A 21881-nucleotide genomic window follows, 5' to 3' on the forward strand; every position below is an offset into this window, starting at 1 on the left:
AACCAGTTAAAAGTTCCCAGTCCTCCATTTCTTTACCCCTCTGGCATCCTCCTGAGGAGGTGGCGAGGAGGTGGGTAAAGCACTGAGCTCCCTGACTGCGATACAGCAAAGCACGTGCTCAATCTCCTGTGGAATCGACCCTGTCAGTCATCCCGTCAGCCCACGCCTGCATCCTCCAGGTCTGCCACATCGTCCCTTGCCCCTTCCTCCCACAAAACCACCCCGGGGGGGCTCCTTCCACGCTGCCGTCCTGCACCGCCAGCTACCAAACGCCCTGTCCTGGGCTGCCCGGCAAAGCCGCTGCCTTTGGGATCCTGCAAAGCCGGTCCCAGCTGGGCTACGCTCGCCTGGCACCTGCCCCCCGCCCGCTCAGTGCCAAGCGCCGCACCTCTGGCCAGATGTTACCCGCTGCTCACAGCGTCCCCATCACTCATGTGAGCGCTCTCCTGCATGAACGCTCTCTGGCACCGCCGGCGGGGCCAGGGCATGAGCAAAGCCCTGCTGCTCCTGCGTGGGCCACCTTTGCTCATGTTATCAGCACGGGCAGCTGCGCTGGCAGGTTTTCGGGGAGGATTTGGGGGCCGTTGGCGATGAGCAGTCTGCAGCACGGACCTCTCCGCCGGACCACGGCAGCCACCGGAGGATGTGTCTTTAAAACCTTGAGCATCCTCCCGTCTATTCCTTCGGCCCAGTTATTAAAATAATTTCCAAAAAAAGCGGTGTGGCATGACATTGTGCAGCAGTCAAGCTGCTTATTCTGTGCGCAGCCCCCTGGATCATGCTGCAATAACGCGCATATGCTTTTGGGGCAGAGACCAGCGTTTATTTTAAGAGGTGCTTTAGGATCAAGACAGTCACCACTAGCTCGTCACATTTACTATTCGGGATTATTGGACCACAAGTGACCTTTCAGATTCTTAAGACTTGGATTACGAAGGGCTTTATAGACTAAGCCTAATGACTTGAATTATAGCCTTAGCATCCTGACAATCAGAACAGGACCACAAACATTTTACTTTCTTCTATCCACAAAACAGCTTGGGCCGGATTTCGAATCCATTTCAAGGGTATGTCAAGCCGGGGCCCATTATAATGATCTAGTTGAGTTGCAAGAAAGATAAGATGACCTAGGTAAAGGTCACGTCTGAAAGAAATGGCAGGATTTTCCAGATAAGCCAGCTGAGACATCTGTCTTCCTTCCTCCGAGGCAACTTTTTTATCATTTCCAAATATTAAAAAAGCACTCTGAAGTGCACATTTTAATCCGTGGGGCTGCAGTAGCAGGACATGGTATTTTGTCATTTTCAAATCTCTGCAGCAAAAAGTTTTGTGAGACCCGATAATGCTCTTCCTGTAACTGGCGTGAACTGGAAATACCTTTCAGCTCTCAAAAAAGAAAAATAAAATACAAGTATCAGCAACTTATATGGCACCTGCTACCAAGGCACGCACGCTGGAGTTGCCATTCCCAGTCATCATCCACACTGTTCGGCATTACAGTGAAATTTGCTTCCTGACTAAAATGCCTGAAGCTCGCCTCCTCCGTTACCCGCCTTCGGTTCCCTGGGCCAGGGCCGGCGCTGGAGCCCAAGAGCATCCTCGGACGCGTTCCTGCAGGCAGCTCCAAACACCAGTGCCTTGCAGCTGGATAGCAGGTCAAAAGTTGAATTTGACCATGAGAGCAATTTTATGGGTCACAAGAGACCCGCAGCCACACCAAGGACGCAAAGAAAGGCTGGCTGGTACGTTGTGCCGGCGGAGACGCCGCTCCGGTGAGGAGGAAGGGGCCACGGGCACAAGCGGAGCAGAGAAGCGAGCGGGACGGGCTGTTTGCAGAAGGACGGCATTCGTCACGCTCCCTTCATTCTTCTCTTGGAGCAGCCACCATCTCTAACACTCCGGTAGGGAACGGCACAAACCGCGACTCACCTGCCCCGCTTTCACCTCCTACCGGGACCCCCCCCAAAAAAACCCAAACAAAAATTAGCTGAGACACTCTGTCTGCACGGCGCTAACGGGGTCACTCAACAAGAGTCAGTGTTTTCTCATTAAACAACGCCAAAGATGTACTCTTGATCTCCCTGCTGTCGGGGTTTTTTTCCTCCCTCTGTCCAAAGACAGCTGAAATAATAAAAAAAGGATTTAGAAAACAAAAGGGGAACCCCTGTATTTTTTTAGAGAGCCGATGAATATTTTCTAGGACTGAACTAACCTCTGGAAATAATTGTCAAGTTCACTGTAGTTTTCCTTCCACATACTGCGTCCTACAGTTGGCAGCCTTGGCGATTCAGAAGAAAAGCAATATAGCAAAAAAACGCTATAATAAAGTGCAGAGACCTGTTTCGTGCCATATTGCTGCACAGGTGACCATTTTTTGAATGAGTTTTATCAAAATATCACAGACTCAGAATCCAAATAGCTCTAACTGGCCTATTTTGAAATAAAAGTTGACTTCCGCATTTCGTAACTTTGATGAGCTGTTTTCCTCCTCATCTTCTTTGCTACTGCAGTCAGCTGAATGCTTCCCCGTGCCAGTTAGAGTGAGTTATAACCTGTTCAGGGGCTCGTGCAGGAAGGGAAGAAGGATGCTGGTGCAATATTCATAATGCAACCGTCCGCTCGGTGCAGCTTTTCCATCTCTGAGATTAACCAGCACACTAAAACCACTGCAAATTAAAATTATCTAAAGGTTTTTCTTCTTTTTGACAATAAAAATACCTGGGCAATTGGCTGAGTTCCAACCGTACGAGGAGATCACCGTTTCCGAGAGCCCCGTTTCACCCTGCCTCTGCCGTCACCCTCTTTACCCTGCGCAGCGCTGGGGCCACCCGAACAAGGGGTGGGGGGGCCTCGTTAGCGGCTCAGGAATTCGGGGAGTAAGAGTTCGGGTACACGACGGGACAGCCCCGAGAACAGCCCTCCCGACGGTGACACTGGCTGCAACCCCGAGCGGAGGAGCAAGGGCAGGTACCTGCACGGACCGAGCACCGACACGTCTCACTACCCAAACACGAGGCAGATGCTCCCAGGTGCGATCAGAGCACCAACGGCCTTCTGTTTGACCGTTTCTTGTAGTCATCTAAGGCGGTTTTAAAAGTGCTTAGGTAATCTCTGCCACCTCTCCCCAGTTCCTGCAAGTCAGACGCAGTCTGGGACCAGGCTCAGGCTGGCATCACCTTGCCCAAGCCAAAGCGCGCTACGCATCCAGATGTCAGGTCTGGATTTGCTTAATGGGACATCTCCCCAGGGACAAGCTGGTGGAGATGGAAATCCAGAGCCATCTTGCAGGAGTTTAGGTAAATTTTAAGGATAATTCAGTTCTTATGACTATGACGTCTCAGGACCTTTGAATCCCCAACGCCTTCTGCTATCCTAGCTGAAGTGGCACACACCAGAAAGCGCGCTTTCACAAAACAACGGATAGTGGAAGCAGATCCTTGGGTGTGCAGAGATGGCGTGGGCAGAGCTGAGGGCCTAGAAGTGAAGTGTGAAGACCATCTGCTGCTCATGGCTCCTGCTTACAACAGGCACTGGAAGCTTCCAAAAGCTTCCCAAAAGGTATCGGAGCCTCCAAAGAGATGGGGGTACAGGCAGAGCTGTGCAGTCGGTCTGGAAATAAGAGTTGCTTTTGACAGTCCTCAAAGCTGCCTCTGAAACAGGAGAGCTTGGCTTGGACACGGGCTGCGGGCTCGTCACAGACGGCATCTCACCTTGAGCGTGACCAGGAGGAGGTAGTAGGACTCAAAGGAAAACTTGAGCATTACTGTCATTGCCAATTAATTCTTGAACTGAAAGCAAAGCAGAGGTTTCCTCCGTGGGACTGGAAGTGACCCACAGGCAGGCGAGGGGGGTGAAAAGAGATCGCTCTTCTGGGGTGAGCGTCAATTCACCCACAGTAACTTCAGCAGCTTCTCCAGCATCTATTCTATTGCAATGGGCAGCAGAACGGGCCGCCATCCAGAGGGTCTGCAGCCTGCTCCGAACACACAGATACCCTGCATTTATGTTACCTGATCACCACAAAAAGGGGCTCGGAGTCCCTCCCAGGGCCGAGATGTCACCAGGGCAGTGGACCGTTTTGACGCTGCTGATGGGCACGCTTAGACACTGGAATTTCACCCAGATTCCACATGTTTAACACCAGTAGCTTGTAGCCAGGGCCTGGCTTACCATCAGCCCTGGTACCTTCAGCTGGTTCGGCCCCGAGCACTAACCACAAGTAAGACTTCAGAGGAGCTCCATATTTATCCTTTCTGGCACGTCATAGTGCCCCATTAAACAAGGACAAAAGATTTCCTTATGTAATAGGGAGACTATTTGTTATTTTTAACCTTATGGCAGCCAGGATTTGTGCCAGGTGGCAATTTGCCTTAACCAGGCAGCTTCAGGAGGTCACATTCCCCACTGTCATCCTTGCCCTCTGGTATCTTTGCTGCCCATACATGGCTTCTCGGCCGGCTGGCGCGGTGGCCATCTGCTAGCCTGTATTTGTGACAGCTTGCAGAAACACCAGTCTTATTTAACACGGTAAATTGGGGTGCTGGTCAGTCATTCCCAGGATCCTGCAAGAGCTTCTGCTTCTAATTAATCTTTGTGAAATCCATAAAGCTTATTTACCTGCATCTACACTACCAGAGAAACGCTATCGCTGTAGCCTAAGCCTTCAATATGCCAAAATAGCTTTAAAAACAGTTTGTTTAGTCAGATTGAGCCCAGGGAAAGTAGGCAAATAAAATGGTTGCAGCTCTCAGCAAGCCCAAGCCCGAAAAGGGGCAGCGAGGCCACGGAAGGCATCGAGCTGCGTGCGGAGCATCCGAGCGGCCGAGGTCCTGCAGCCTCGCGTCTCGGCGCTCCCCTGGCAAACGCCGCCGCTCGCTCGGCACGTTCCGTAAGTGGCATCACCATACCGGATTCCAGCAATTTCACGGAGCTTAAGAAAGCCTGGCTGACACAAAGCATGCTGCCAGGGACCAGTACAGAAACCCAGTGTCGACATCCTTCTTGGGGTCCAACGGAGCTCAACAGCAAGTGATGACTTTCACAGTGCCGGAGCTACATCTAGCTATTTACAAGCAAATGAGAGTGACAGATCCCGTGTCCCGTGGCTTCCAACTGTACGAAACACACGTGGGACCGCGAGGAGAATAGATGTAAGCTGCCACAGCAAAAGGCGACGCGATATTTCAATTAGCAGCAAACCTTCTTTAAAAAATCTGAATAACTAAAGCTAATAGGAAATGTAATTCCACCTTCCTATGAACAGAAGGGTAAGTGGTCGTCTTTAATTACGTGCTCACATAATTCAGGGCTTTTTGCTTGTTCGCTTCTAAGACAATCCCCCTTCAGTCAGTCTCCAGGCTGGAGGCACAGCGAGGTAGAATTTGAATTCTTCTGGCCATTTATATACATGCAGCATTTCTTGACCTTTAAGTATTTGATTTTGAAACCTATTTAACTTTTTGACGTAGGTGTTTTCGTGGGTTTTCTTGGGGAATGCCAAAAATTTTCTGCGGGGGGAGGGGGGGGGGGGGGCGGCAAAAAAAAAAAATAATCAATAAGAGCAACTGTATGACTGTTCTTCTGTTCTTAACCCCAGGGCCCTCCCCCTGTGTCTGTAACACCAGCCAAACTTTCTTAGTAGCACAAGCTTCTTATTCAGCTTTGTTTTGACAAAGAAAGATAAACCACTGTTTTGCCTTCCCCTTCCCCCACCATTTACTCGTTAGTTTTATTTAGTTTGGTATTCCCTGCTCCTTGTAGGGGGCGGGGGGGGAAAAAACATATTGAAAAAAATAATTATTTTTGACCCTATTGAGTTGTTGACTATGTACGTTCTTATGAAGAATTAAAATAGAATGTAATTATAAATCACTGCTAAAATGAGCTTGTCCTGCAAAGGCAAGGACATTTAATTGTGTCCTTGTATGACTGGAATCACTGTAAACAACTAATATTCCTATTTGCAGGGACAGAAATAACCGGCTCATTCAGCTGTACAGAAAGGAAGACATAAAAGGAAACCAAAGGCTAAACCAGAATAAGCCACTGGAAAGTTTTATGTCAACAAAACTGGATTTAAATTAAGTAACATCAATTCAGTATTTTGACTGTAAACGAATCAGAACATTAAAACACGTTTTAAAGGGAACATTTGTGATGAAACATCTACGACCAGTTCCTACACCGAAGGAATGGGAAAGTTCCTACTTATTGCTCACATCCTCGCGGCAAAGTTCTTTCTCCAGCTTTAACACCGCTTTGTAGCCCCGACTTTCGCAAATGAGACCAGCAGCAGAACTGCAAGTTACACCCAACGGGAAATACAGCACTGACGACATAATCAGAGGTTGCATCACGCTACGTAAGCGCCAAGGAGTAAAATTAAAACTACACAGACCACTTCCATTCTTATGCTTTCTACTTTTCTGAGTGCTTGCCTTTGCAACTTACATCTCTTTTATGATTGTTTTTTCTGACTCTGATTTGCAGGAATGCGAGCAGATTTTAACATTCATTATTTTGCCTTACTCTGTGGCAAACGTAAAAAATAAAAAAAAATACCCCCAAACGAATAAAGCACGCTCCAACCAAAGCAGCGCGTTTCTAAGCTATTTGAAATGACGGGAGATGAGTCAAGAGTCACCTTGCTTTAAAATCAACAGAACCAGGGCACAGCTATTCTCCAGTGAGGGGAAAGGAGGAAATAAACTACACGTTCCACAGCTACGATACACCCTTTGGAAACACGAGCAGAGGATTCATTTACCCGGTGATTTTACAGTGGTGATAACAAACGAAAATTGCGGGCGGACAGCGGAGAACCCAGCAGATATTCGCAGCAAGGATCAGCCAAATCGAAGGGAACTTTCTACATTGTCAAATTTTGAGTAATTAGTACTTCCATTAGAGGCACAGTTCCAGCTTGAAGCAATTTTGAGCAATTAGTGTTCCTTTATTTTGGCTACAAGTCCTGACTTCAGCATTCTCTGAGGATACGAATTCCTCTAGCCAGAGCTACACTACAGAGATTAACTCAACTAGAAGACAATTAGAGCAGGCAGATGAAGCTGTAATTTGTGAGTCTGTACACGCTGTTACTTCGAGCCTCGGATGCCGTCTCCACGAACCCAGCAGAATGGTTTAAAGGGAAGCACAGACACCACCCTGTTCTATCTCTATCTGTGACTGCCTCAGCTACGAGCCACGTCGAGATTTGAAAATTCTCCACGACCAAACGTCAAAACAAAGTGAATGACGCGCCAGATTACATCTTCCTCTACAGCTCTGACCAGCTACAGCAATTCAATAACTGATTATACACTTAATAACTTAAAATCATTTAAAATACACGACGGAGGGAACCTTGCTACGCTTATTCACCCCGCAAAGTAAATCCCTAGATGAAAACGCCAAGCTGAGCAGCAGCTGCCCAGTGGCCAGCAGATGGACAAGACAGAATGTGATTGCCAGAGATGTTACTGCATTTGCACGCCGTGCTGGGTAAGCTGGCTGGGTCCTCACGCTCTTGCCTTTAAAATGGGCCTAGCAATACACGTCTCCCAAAAACGTGTTTGTTTTTGCATTTGGTGGGTGTTTCAAAGATGACTTGTTCACCAACCAGTTGAAGATTCTTTCAGGAAAGGGGCAAGTAAAGAAGCGAAATGCAATTAAGTGTCCTTTCCTATTTGCACTACAACTGGACAACGCTTACAATATTTCATATTGAGCTCTGAAACCCAAGACACGCACAGCAACAATGCAAAGCAGAAGCTTTACAGGCCTTTTACCCAATCTCCAGACACCGCTGACCATCAAGCACAGCCCACGAGACATGTGGCAGAAGACATCATACTTTGCTTTCTCTGCTGAACACAACCATAGCAAAAATTACCTTTAGTTTTAAACTTCTGAATTTTCCATAACTGCAAGAAGCAGGGGCCGAAGACCACATCCTCCAGCTGGTGATGGGCAGCGCTGAAGGAAAGCTGGAACGGCAGCGGAGGAGGAGGAGGAGGAGCAGGACCTCGCGCAGGGTCCGTCACTGCCCTGGCCAGGGGCCGCAGCTTTTCTTCTCCAAACGTTAGTGTTGACACGGACTCCAGACTGGCAGGCCTTATGTGCCTTTAATATGAATCGATATAAAAAGAAATATGACATTCTTGATCTACAAAGCCTCTCTTCTCACAGATTTGTCAACATTTGCAGGCGGTCAGAACCAAGGTCCAAGAAAGGCAAATCTTGCCAAATCTGTCAAAATCGGTATAGGTTCACATTTTTTTGCCTGGACCTTACCTTTACAATCCTTTTCATAAGTCTCTTCCAAACCATGGTTGCAATCTGCTTGTGCTTCTAAGCTAGAAGGTATATTAAGTGCACAGCGAGGGCCTACATTTTTGTGCGGTAAAGAAACCAAAAGTGGTAATTTTCAAATAACTAAGAGAGAACACAAAGTCTTCTTTGACTCCTAAAAGGCAATCATAAATTCACACAGGCACTTTGAAAACTTCATCCCTGAGAAATTCCTTTTTTTTTCCCTGATGGAAAGAAAAAAAGTCTCAGCTCCTGCTTGGAGCGACCGTGGTTTTCCGCAGACATAAAATGTAAGATCCAATGATCTTCCACTAGTTCACTTAATGTCAGCACCGCTTCTTTGCATGGAGCCTGCTGCTTCTCCAGTCTTTTTGGGCTGAAAACATCGTCTTCAAGAAGTCAGAAAGCCTAAGCTATTTGTTACTAGTAATATAATTCATATTTCCGAAGATCTGTAGTAATCCATGTCGGTGAAGGCTGTCAGATCCACCCAAATGCCTCTTATTGAAAAAGCAGGCCTGCATACCCATAGACCCTCCCCTCCCTCACCCCTCCGAATTAATGCCATAATGCCCAAAGACAGCCACTCTTCTAGAACACCACGCATTTCATATAGCGCTTTTTAATAAAGTATGAACGATGTTTGCAGAAACATTAAAGAATCGGGTCAAGAACACTGTCTAAATGCAAGTGTTATTAAATAAGTCAATCATCCAACTTCTGAGTAATTAATGTCCTTGGTTTTTACTCGAAAGCCTCATTTCCAGCACATTTATAGGAGACAAATGGCCCACGTCAAAGCGCATGAACACAAATTAACTCTTTTGGATGCCAATTACAAGAGAAAGATGAAAAAGCAGCACTGGCAGGCTGGAGAGAAAGCGCCGCAGCACAGCACTTCTCATCGCAGGGAAGTTTAGGTCAAATCAGGTGATTTCACTACAAATCAAAGGACTTGACCCGTTCCCATCTGGGCATGATCCGAATATCTACAGAACTGCCGCGCCGCCTTTGAAAACTTTAAAATATAAAAGGCAAACTGACAAAGCTGATGGCATCGCCGCGTGAAGTGCTAACAAGCAACTGCGTTGTAGAGCCCCTGTTCAACGGAGCGACCGCGACGGTTCCCGCATCCCAGCGACCCAGCGGAGCGGGATCTATCGCAGCCGGACTCTGCACTCATTTGAAAAGAGCCTCTGGAAAAGAGCCTCCCAGCCTTTGGTTGGCTCCTTCTTATTAAGAACTGCAAAGCTCCTCTTATTTAACGACAATTACAGGAGGAGATGGAGAAAAACTAACGAGAAAGAGAGGTTTATTTTTCTAAAGACAGGTGGTAAGATTATTTTTAATGGCATGCCTAGGGACCAAATATATCATTCATATTTCATCACCTCAAAACATGATAAATATTTGTGATTGGAAAAAATTATGGGTACAAAATATGAAAATTTAGTATTAGGTTTCCTATTAGAAAATATGTCTTTACAGCTAATTTATAGTCTCTGCGTACACCATCCTATTCTCCTCTCCACCAGCCAGCCAGCAAGACACAGAAATACTCTCAGGACAGCAGCTGCAGAACTTGTCGTATGCGCTCGCACTTCTCCAGCAGGTTTGGGTCTTCTGCCTCGGAACCATCAAATTCCTTCATAAAAGCTTCGGCTTTCTGCACAGTTATGTCTCGCGCACCGCCTTGAAGCCCTTGCAGATAATCCAGCAAAATGGTGAAATACTTGTCCGGAACCTTTAAAGAAAAAAAAACAAACAACCCTGCCTTATTTTCTTCTCTCTCAATCCCCATTCACAACCACGTCAAACCACCGCCTGAAAGATAATTAGGAGAAGTGCGTGGGCTTGGTGCCTGCCAATGCCCGCCTCCCGGTGGAAGAGTTTGTGCCAAGGTTGGAGCTGCCGGGAGGGATGGACGGTCCGTGGTGGAGGACTGTCATGTGCTGAGATGGGCAAAGCATCCGAGAGGAAATTCTAAGCAGATGTGGAAATGCTGCTCGGCAAACGCAAAGGCTCCCCGAGAGCAAGCTCAGGGCTGGGAGGGTTGCCGGGAGAAAAAAAAAAAAAACAACAAAAAAACCCACTAGCCAAATTTTTCTCTTGGAAACATGTATGCAAACCTTGGTCAATTCCGGGAGAATTGCACGCACATGTCTGAGGAAAGAATTTTGCTGGACGCCCCCACCCAAAATCATTTGTTTGCGAAGACGAGATACCACCCACCATCAAGCACTTTGACAGAATGCTTATACGAAGGAATAGAATTTAATTTGAAAAACAAATTGAATTCAGACATATGGAAATAATTTTTAAATCACGCTGACTAAAACTGATAGGTTCTACCAACACGTCTAACATTAAAGGCAGTTTAGTCACCTCCAGTTGCGTTACCCCCACTTCACTCCCTTTCTAATTAGCTACTCATAGGTTAAATTTTAACTTACCTGGTACAACGTACAATTTAAATGATCATTGCATTAAATAATCTTGGCAATAACCTAGCAAAGACTTTTGAATGATTTAGTCAGTATTTCAAACCAACGCATTTTCAAAAGTATTAGGTGAGCAGATCTAGGTTGAAGCGTATCTGAACTTTACGTTGTCTGTCTGCGGACCAGGTTTCAGCCAATAAGAGAATATTTTGGCTGTGAACCAGGAGATGTTAAAATGACCTAATCCTGCAAATATTTTTCTCCATGTTTAACTTCACACATATAACTTTTAAGCGGCATGCTCGACATGAGTCAAGTTAAACACATACGTAAGTATTTAAAGGACGGGAGACTAATTATTCGAGGGCTGTTTCAATCCTGCAAAGTATCAACATTTCAGAGAAGACAGAGCTTCAACAGATACTTAATTTACAACTTATTTCTCCATCGACATTTGGCAGCCTAACTTTGATCACTAAAACTTCTATCACTCCAAAAGAAGAGGAAGAAAGAATATTCCAACACTGCCTTCATCAATCAGGGATATTACAAAGCAATAAATCAAAAGTAAAGTCAGCCTCATCACTTAGGCACTATGGAAAACCTTCTAATTCCTCACACAAACGCTCTTGAGTTAAAGAAACAATACAAATACCAAAAAAATAAATATTAATTTTACAGTGACTAACACTGAAATGGATGATACATGAACTGTTGCTATAATATATGAATCAACCACATTTAAACACCATGAAAAATGTCTATATTTTTTGAAGCCTTTTTACTCACAGTAAACCGTGATTTTATTTCGGCGCGCAAGTGCTCCTTTAATGCAGATGCTCAGTGCCGGGTTTTTTAAGCTCAGCGACGTTTCTGTGTTTCAAACCTTAGCCAAATTATCTACACAATTTACACCTCTTGTTCTCAGCCCTCGTGGCATAGTCATACCTCACTCTGTGGAATTACAGTTATTATTATATCATTTAAGCAAAGTGCCTGATGGGGCAATTAAAAGCCTCCTCTAAATTTAGAAACACAAAGTGTGCAGACAGACATGTGGCTGCCTGAAGCCTAGAAAACATTTAGCATTTGGTCCTGAGGGTAACGGCTCAAGTGTTCAAAACGACTGATTTTTTTCTTTAAGACAGCTACTAGGTTTATTTCAGCAAGAGCTCACAATACAGTACCATGTGGGCACGACAACATCGCGTTTCCATCCCAACACATACCATGGAGCCAGAGCAAGGACTGGAACACGGGAAGTGCCAGCAAAAAGTTAATGAAATCCAAATTTTAATTCTTCAAATGCAGTAGCAGAAGAGCTGAAATGGCAGGGACTCTTGGCGAGGCTTCACAAGAAGGAACACAATCCTCCTTCTAAGATCAGCTTTTGGGCTGGCTTGAAACTGGATATCAAGATCTCCCACCACGGCGCTGGCAAGTGGAAGTGACGCTTAGGGGATTTTATTATTATTCTTTTGTTAAACTGCTTTGACCTTTTCCTTGTTTCTTTTTCCCCCTCACACGCTAACCTCGCCTCTGTTCTAACGGGCTAACGTGTGCCACAGCTGACTAACATGGCAATACATCCCAAGGTGAAATAACGACCGTCGTTGGGAAAAGGGGGGAACCACTGCAGAATAGTGGCAGGAAAAGAGCAGTTAGCGCTTTTAAACTACACCGCGTAACTCTAGAGTGTTCAGGCTTTTTAGACTTGCAGATGCCCGCCTATTTTGCAAAGCAAATACAGCTCTCGGCACAGAGAACCTGAGCCGAGCGGTGCCAGGCTGGATTTCTCAGCTCCTTCCGAGGGAGCCTGAGGAACCCCCCAAGGCCCCGCAGCCCAGGAGCTGGACACAGCCCAGAGAGTCACCTGCTAAAAACGCTGCGCCAGATGACAAAGATCAACAAACGATCTAGCGTTTCTTTTATAGTGGATCCTGAAGACGTATATACACCGTAGGCACACAGCCTTGGCTTGGAAGCTGTCAGCCAACCACCAGATGGTTCTTAAAGGGACTTACAAAAACCCCTTATGTTGCAAAGAACTTTAAAACCTCAACTTCTTTCTTACAGAAAAAGGCCTATCAGTACAGGAAACCCAATCCGCCCCTTTGCACGGCTTTGCAGTAGGCATCCGAGTGACACCAGGAGATCAAAGATGTGGCTTAGGAAGGGAAGAACCTCATGTCTCCTTTTGTATTTCAGTCATGCTTGGATATCCAACAGATTTTACTCTGTAATGGGCAGGAAGTTGGATTTGGGTATAAAAAATATTCAAAAGAAGCTGGTCTGCCCTGCCCACAGCCCTGATGAAGAAAGAGGCTTCATCATATGCTTAATTATAAGCACTTGAGCAGTTCTACTGACTTCACTGAATCTAGATGCAGATGTTAATCATTAGCTAAAGCTCACATTCAATGCATCTCTGATTATAAAACTACAAAATGCGTGAGTTAAAATAAATCATAGCACTTTCATCAGATTAAAAAAAAAAGTAGACGGGAAGTTTCATTTCAGCGTCGAGAAATAAGGAGTTAAGCTGTGTTTTGATACATAAGCCAAATGCTACTTACAGTTAATTATTTCCCGGTATATTTCAACACAGAACCCAAAGTCAACAGGTAAAAAAGTAAAAATATCATTCTGCCTGTAAAACAATTTCTAGGTAGCTCTAAAGTGCATATATTGATTTGGAAAGGTTGATAAAGGCTTTTAAAGGAGAAACTCAGAAACAGAAGACAGTGCAAATAACCTGGATACCTACAATCAGATCCTGCAACCAAGCTTTTTAAAGCATTACGCTGTGCGAGCGTTTTTGCCTTCAGGAAACTCTTTCTTTTAACTATCTGGTTCTCTAAAAGTATTTTTAATCCTAAAGGTAATGCCCTATGTCAGGTGACTGGCGTAAGAGCTGCTGAGTAATTTGGGTCAGGAAGATTGGTATGCTTAAATGTTTGAGCGCGCACAAAATATCAGCAAAAACTAACTGAATGTCAACTAAATGAATCAATAAAGAAGGCGCTGGGCAAACGGCTCCATGTTTGCTCTGTTACACAACAAAACCGATGCCCTGAAACCCCCGCTCGACACCACGCCGGGCAGACGCTTCTTGGAAATTCAGTCTATGTTGGTTTTTAAGTTCTGAAATGAATGGATTTCAGGAAGGATGGAAGCCCAGCTTCTGGTTACGCTTTACGCTTTTTACAATCAACATCAGGTTTCACTTATATTTTAATGAGAAAGCTATTTTAACATCTTGGCAATACGGCTGTGCATCTTCCAAGGAGCCAGAGATATCTGAAGCAATATGAGAATAGTGGTTTACAGTATTGGGTGCCACGTTCAGAAATTCAAATTAAGGCTATGACTCAAATTCTCAGTAATCTCCAGATTTATATAAAACATGAATCTGCCCTATTTATGCTTGACATATGTCAAGTATAAAAATCTAGCATGCGCAGGAGAATGACCACCAACAAAATAAGAAGATGAATTACAAGCAATTAAAATGATGCAGCATCTTGGTTAAAAACAAAATAATTGATTTATAAATTCTTAAAAACTGACTGGAAAGCTGCGGGGCTAGTAGCAGCAACTTTTGGTTAATAAAGAATAGCTACGACTAATGTATAAAACTTTATACCATATTTGTTCTGAGAAAAAGCAGCGTTAATACAAACCTTCTCCTTATCATACATGTGCAGGAGAAGCCAGGTTTGTCTTGTCTTCTGAAACTTCCATTCTTCTGGGGTTTCAGACCAGCTGTAGTAGATTTAAAAAGAAAAAAAAAAATGCTAAAATGAAATACTGTGTGATCAAAACACTCACTATTCATAAAATATTTCCCACGATGACCCCGAGTTCCACGACACCGTACGAAAGGGACGCTAGCCCACACGTTGTCCAAGTGACACAAAAGAGCCCAGGGGCCGGCGACTTGGCTGACCCGCGACAACCGAGCGACCAAATCCTTCGCCCAGCTGCAGGGCCAGCGGTGTAGCTGGGAGGTGGAGCGGGGGGAGGAATCACATTTGGGTTTCAGAAAGGTGATATTTCACAATAAACTAAAATTCCTATGAAATTAAGCGGCCTCTGGAGCACAGGAAGGAGCGACTGGTTCTAGAACGGTCACCTCTGCAGCGGCCGAAGCCCATCACGGGTGAACTCCGGGCTGTCCAGAGCAGAGAAAATTCATCTTTCAGGAGCATATGTTTTAAGGCTCGGATTTGCCTAAAGGTGTGACTTAAATCTTGACGTTTACAGGATAGAAAAATGCTTTTTATGTCTCGCTCTCCCCAGGAATTCAGATTCCAATATTCAGCTCCAAACTTCAGGCGGCTTCAATACCGTTGGAAGTGAGCGGGGAGAACAAACGATTAACATCTGCAAGTGTTCTCTGACTGTTTAGCAAACACATTTTAAATACGCAAAATTTTAGCTGGGTTAAAACGGCACATTTACGTACATCTTGAACACAATTTTAAAGCTGGTATATCCTGTTGATGATAGATGAAGACATAGATTTATTTCTGTAAACAAACGAGAAAACTAGCAAATCTCACTATAAAATTAAGACTTCTTTTTAAAAATGTGCTTGAAAATTAGCATCTTAACGCGGACAAAATCTGTCAGTACACTGAAATATCATTTAAAGATCCAGAAGAAAATATAAAAGGAGAAAAAAAACCCAGAAAATTTTACAGTTATTTGATTTTTCTCAAAAGAAAAACAAGTCTCCAGAGGGTAGCATGCAGGGTGGCCTTCATGTTCCGGCTTGTTTTACGGAGCAATAGAGAGCACAGAAATCCAGTGAAAAGCCAGCTGGGTGTGAGAATTAGAATTGTTTGAATACTGTCAAGTCTAATAAAGCAAAAGAGTCTTCATAGTCAGTGAATGCTGCACCAGCAAATCCGTTGTTCAGTCAGTTCAATGAAAGAGAAGAAAACCAAAGGCACAAATTTGTACAGAAGGCTTTCATGGAAGTCTCTGCGGAAAACCCAAAAGAAAATCAATATTGTCTTGACTTTTAAATTCAGCATAAAGAAAAAGCAGCAGCCACTCATTAGGGTTATCACTAGCTAAACTCAATAAAATATCCGTAAGCAATCTATAAGGTAAAAATCAGACAAATAGCGGTAAACCAGGAAGGACGGACAAAACACTAATAACCACAATATATCTTATTTCACATGCTCAAATTAAATCCACAAACGAACTGATCTAGAGGTCTCTTTTGGGACGTTGCAAATAAATAGGCAAAAGTTTGCAAAACCAATATTGCATGAAAGCAGGAGGCCAAAAGCTGACTGCTAAAAGTTACAGAATCTAATAAAAAAATATTATTAGGGGGAACCCATCCTTCTCCCATCACCACCAACCAAGAAACCAAAGTAATTGCAAAATACGGGTCACTCAGCCCTTGGTGTCACTTGCGGTGTCACTTGCCTTCCCAGCAAGGTACCCAACTGGGCAACGACGACTGTCAAAATCACACCAAATGTAACGCATGGAGCCGACAGCGTGTGACGTGAAAAGGGCTTTTCTTGCGGGACAAGTGACTTGCTCCTTTGTACCCAATTTCTGTGTTTGCCAGGCAAACGCAGTCGCTCCTAATGAGAAACTGGAACTTCTGCAGGAAGTGACTTCACTCCTAGAAGTCCTTCAAAAAAAATAGACATCAATGATGCTGCTTGCCGTCGAGAGGAACCCTTTCTTTTACGAGGTTCATCCCTCTGAACATGGAAGATGTTGTAAGAAACTCTCGCTGTTTGCACAGCACGAAGAAGGAGGTAAGTTTAAAATTCTTTTTTACGTTAAATAGGCCTGGAAACAGTTTACACTGTAATCTTTGCAAGGTGACAAGAACAAGCTGAGTGACAGATCTGTGACCGCATCCTGTGAAAACAGTCCCTCTTCTAATGAAAACCTTCAATACATGTTTTTATTTCTTTAAACTCCACATATTTATACATTTGTGATTTTCACTGGTTAGGCACACCACGTAGTACTCTGAATATTTTATTCTCTGCTAATTTTATGTTTCTATCACTTACGCGACCACCCGAGTACTGTCAGGCATTAACTTGAAAAATACAGCCTGATTTCACTAATCTCCTGTAAACCTATAGGATGATAAAATATCTTTATTACCTACTTTATAAACAACTGAGACCAACAAATGAGTGCACTATAAGGTTAATTGCTCTTATTAGCCCATTACCAAAACCATATGCTCTCTTCTACACGTTAAGGCAAGCCACTACGCCCCTGCATCGATGGTCCCACACTGCCCTTCCCTCCAGTGAACTCTCCTGTAGAAACAAACAAAACTTTCAGCTGGTCTTCCTGAAAAGTTTCGCCCTATATACACCATAATAATTCACACAAACAACAAATACTTCAACATAATCAACCGCAGAAAGTACGTTTGTGCCCATTATAGCACCGGAGCCTCAAAAACCGTTTCTTCCGGTTTGCGCTCTGTCCTCTCAGAGTCAAATGCTAAATGAGTGTGGTAAAAAAGGAGTATTTTCCTTAATAGGCTATGGGTGCACTCATATTTTCAGAAAATGCTCCCAAATTTTTAGCTGGCACTCTACCCATGGTTGCATCAATTCCTATTTCTCCCCTCCAGGAAAATGGTCCTTGACCCCCATTCCTATCCAACTGTGGGCAACACGCTCGTGATAACGGATGCACAATCTTTAAGACAGATGACGTGGCAGTTGCTCCCCGTAATCAGACCCCCAACAATTATTAAAATAACAGTTTTCCACTGATTCCTATGACCATGACAGCTTTTTTCCTACTCCTAAGACAGCTTTAAAACCTCCGGAAAGCATCACTCCGTGACAAAGTGAGAGGGGTATCTCCTTTTATCGGAATGACACGACCAGCACATTTTTAGAAACGCTCAACTTCTAAAATACAAAAGTTACAGCTTTGTAACGCAAGAGAAGTCTCGTTTTGCTGTTTATACGCAGGTAAGCTTCCCTGACATACTACAGCAATAGAAAAGGATCCCTTTCAGTGATTAGATATACAGAGCACAACCAGCTACATTATGGCTTCAAAAAACTTTATAGACAATCACAACCTTTTTCCCTTTTTCACAGTTTGAATTAATTTGGTAGCCCTTAAAAGCATCTATGTCCACATCTAATATAAACTATGGAATTGGATGAAAAAATATACATGTGTAAAACATGTATTTTTCTAGTATGCCCGGGGCTAATTTTCTATATATTGTACAAACACTAATCGCCTTCTTTACACAGTTAATGTTTGAATCTTTCTTACAAGCTCTAGCTCATTGAAAAAACACATTGGTTGACTTTAGTTAAAGAGAGCTTTTATGTTTGTACAAATGACCTTCCTACGTGGCTTTGAAATTGCAGATACAGAGGAAACGAATCAAGCGGCGCAGGGAATTCTACATTTGGGCTTTTGGTTTTTAGCATGAGAGTCTCACGTGAAAAAGCTGCCCGAGATTCTCACTGGTCTATCTCCTAAACGGCTTTTAGTCTCTACATTCAAGTAATCTCACGCAAATCTATTCCCACACCACACGGGAACACGGGCAGCAGAACCAGGCGAAGAGAAGACAACTGGTAGCGCGGGGCAGAGCGCTCCGGGGTGTCCTGGTAGAAAGAGAAGGGAAGGGAAAGTTGTCAAATTGGTTCCAGACACACAGAGAAAAACATTATTGTTACAAATTGGATTCAGGAAGGCAAGACAATGCATCTGCTGAGAGAACTGGCCAGGACAAAACGCTACAACGCTGTCACTGAATAATCTCCACCGTGTAGAAAAGCACTGTGCTGAGAACCTACTGCTTTATTCATTCAACTGACAAGATTATCGGGTAGGAGACAAGTCTTAAGAAAAATGAAGAAGAAATAAAAACATGTGGCTGCCGAGAACCTTCCAGAAGGCAGGAGAGCGCTCCTGCAAGGGCATCTGCACATACTTTTGGGCCATTGACTGTCCAGCCCACCTCGGATACAGCTTCCAGCCTGGATATCTATCCCCGGGAAAGCAGGCTGTCACCAAATCTGGATTTCCCCAGCACACGGCCCAGGCGTAGCATCAGGGAGGAGCACATCATCCCTGAGGACCACATCAGCGTGGAGCCTCCTCTTGCTCTCCTCTGATCTACCCTTACGTCTCACCTTCTCATGCTCCACTGAACCTCCAAGGAGGGACCGAGACACAGATCTGGTGGATTACACCATGTTCAAGGCTACATTGAAAAGATCAGTTGGAAAGGTTAAAAGCAGCGTACTGCCAGCTCTACAGAAATTATCACATTCTTCTCGCCCCATTTATCCAGGGGCTTTTCTGTTTTGACACACTGGGTTATTCATCACCCCGAAACCTGCCTTTAAGGATCACCTATGTTCTTCTCACGCCCGGCACGAAGGCTGAACAGAAGTTATGGCACACGACCAAGGCTTGCAGGAATCAAGTTAAGCCCTTTATTCCCCGCGCGCTCTGCAAACACTGCAAAAGGCGTCATTTCGGCACTCACCGCCCTACCCGTAAAACGTGGATAACAGGTGCTTCCTCAATAAAGAACAACCCTACTCTAAAAAAATCCCCTCAAAGGCATTTAAGGCCTTGCTGAAACACTTGGCACTCAAGCGACTCGCTGTAATATTTCACAACGCGATACATACAACAGCAGCGACTTTAAAATACGACGCACTTAGGTTTAAGGCACACTCACTGCTCTTATACGGCTGAATTTGGAAGCTCCGGAGACGGTTATCGGGTCAGTTCCACGGTGGCCGTAATGCTGCTCGCGGCCAAGAGGTGAGCACGGGAACCTCGCCGAGGCTCCCGGCACCGCTGGAAGCAGCGTGGAAGGAGCAGATATTCAGCATAAACTCGCTCTTGTGGGCAAAGAGCCATTTTACAGATGGAGTTTTTATACACGCATATAAAAAAATATATGGATGTGGATGGAAGTTTTACATATGCCCGATAGTGCACACAGTGAAGTAGGAATAATAATTTTTTTGTCCAATTATAACACATACAATTATTTAAAGGGAAATGTGAAAGTGTTTATTTTTATTGAGGGCATTCGCAATTTCTTCTGTTTCTCTCAGAAGCATTTAAAACAAATTGACTTTGAAGAAGACAGTTTTTGAATGTCTTTGTCAACACCTGCAGGCCCAGCAAGCCGCCTTGCGGTGCGCTCCAGTGCCTAATGCAAGGTACGAGGAAATCTCATTTCAAGCGCGTGTGATGCTGATTTTCCCTTATTTGGAAAAAAATATCCAAAATTTAAATTCTGAATAGATTTTCAAAGATTTGACCGGAATGGTTGTAGTTAAAATCTTAGGCACAGTAACCTGCGGCAGGACTCAAGATACAGACGTAAGAGAGAGTCACAGCCTTTATTTTTAACTGTGTTTTTCCTGCATTATGGATGACTGTTTATCTCCCAACTCCAGTTCCTGGAGAAAGTTAATACATTTAGACCGATATTCTCAAATCCAGTTTGGAAGCTAATTAAATTATGACTCAGATAAAGGTTTTCCTTATTTTCCTGGAAGAGAAGAGACACTAATTGAGCTCCTTTGCCAGAAGAAAACTTTCTAAAATTGTCAACAGATTTTAGAGTCATTGCCACATTTTTGGTTGAAAATCCTGGCACCATTTCTCAATCTGTGGTTTAAAAACAATTTTTAGTATATTCTTCTAGCTGGTTTAGACGCAGCATAATGACTAAAGCCTTGTGAAAAGGCGAGGGGAGGAAGCTTTTTTTCTCTTTTTTTTTCTCTTTTTTTTTTCTTTAGGAATCACACATGCAGGAAGAAATAAACATGCTTTTTAGTGTCCCATTTTTGTCCTGATGTCCAATATAAGGACAGATTGTATCTGTACAGCAAACTACACAGGTCGCAGAATTTTCTTAGAAAGTATTTATAAAGCAAAAGGAAAGGGCCTTTGTGCCTCAAAGCAAAGCTTTGATTAAATCTACAAAAAATGTTTATCACAGCGTAGCTTTTATTATATGTACTTTTATAACTCGCCATTATTTGTATCGTTTTATATTATGTTTGCATCCTGAAGCTCCAGCCAAGGCTAGAAACCCCCTCCCTCCCCCACTACAGGCACCGCTCAAACGCAACGTGAGACGGTCCCTTGAAGAGTTGGAGTATGACAAGATGAGGCAGATGACAAGCGGAAAGGAAAGGTGACCCAGGAAACCATACCAATGCCCCAAAATCACACAGCAGGTCAGCAGCAGAGCTCCCCTCTCTTCTATAAGGTACGATACACGGAGGGCATCTTACTGTGACTCAACTTGTCAACTTTCCATAGACACCAACCCACCTGCAAACGCCAAGAGCCTTACACTGTGGAAAAAAAAACCTTTACAATTTGGGTTTTTTACATTTTTTTCCTAGTACAGTTTTTTAGTTTGGTACCTGTAGTTAGTTTTTGGTATCTGTAATTAGCCTGCCTGCAGCAAAATTGCCTTTTGATCTGAAAATATATATAGCCGTAATAATACGCTGAGAACTTGCTCTTGTTTTCAGTAATAACAAAACGGTCAGCAGCAGGCTTGAAAGACGACAGCTAATATCACTATATTACTATATTACTAAGCTAAACATGGGTTTTATTTTACATACGCTTACAAAAAGAAGACAAAGCACGAGTTGAATTATCACAGAAGAAGAATAAAAACTAGAATTTGAGCCCTTCGCAGCCGATCTGTTCCGCTCCTGCACGGAACATACAAGGCAGCGCTATCCCAGGGCTGAGCCGAGCCCCATCTCCTCTCCAGATGTCCAGCTTTTCTTGCACTTAATTCTGGTCACACTGATGCCCAGACCAGAAACAAGGGAAAGGAAAAATGAAAACAACTGTTATGCCTCCCTCCCATGAAGAACATGCTGGGGGGTACGAGGAGATAAAGAGGGCCCCGCCGTCTGCATGAAAATCATGTAAGAAGCCAGCTGCAAGTAAAATCATTTTCAAAAGTTGGCAACAATCCATTTCTATAAACGCTTTCTGATGATCAGATGAGGGATATGCTACCAGGCCCAGAAAAAACAAATACGGTCACTTGTCTTCTGTCTTACCCTTACACCACACAACATCCAACTG

At 44.1% G+C, this 21881-nt stretch overlaps 1 protein-coding gene across 7 annotated transcripts in view; it reads right to left on the reverse strand.

The window, feature by feature from the left end:
- Positions 1-8916: 8916 nt before the first annotated feature.
- The window catches only part of C8H7orf50 (chromosome 8 C7orf50 homolog), a 128539-nt gene continuing 115574 nt past the window's right edge, over positions 8917-21881 (reverse strand). For all 7 annotated transcript variants that reach the window (XM_054210453.1, XM_054210456.1, XM_054210458.1 and 4 more), the window contains 2 exons: positions 14435-14516; positions 8917-10054 (listed from right to left, as the gene is read on the reverse strand). In XM_054210453.1, coding sequence (XP_054066428.1) covers positions 9872-10054; positions 14435-14516 — 265 coding nt within the window. In that variant the 3' untranslated portion in view covers positions 8917-9871. The remainder of the gene's footprint in view (positions 10055-14434; positions 14517-21881) is intronic.

This window comes from Rissa tridactyla, chromosome 8 (genome assembly GCF_028500815.1).
Source record: "Rissa tridactyla isolate bRisTri1 chromosome 8, bRisTri1.patW.cur.20221130, whole genome shotgun sequence".
Taxonomy (NCBI): Eukaryota; Metazoa; Chordata; class Aves; order Charadriiformes; family Laridae; genus Rissa; species Rissa tridactyla.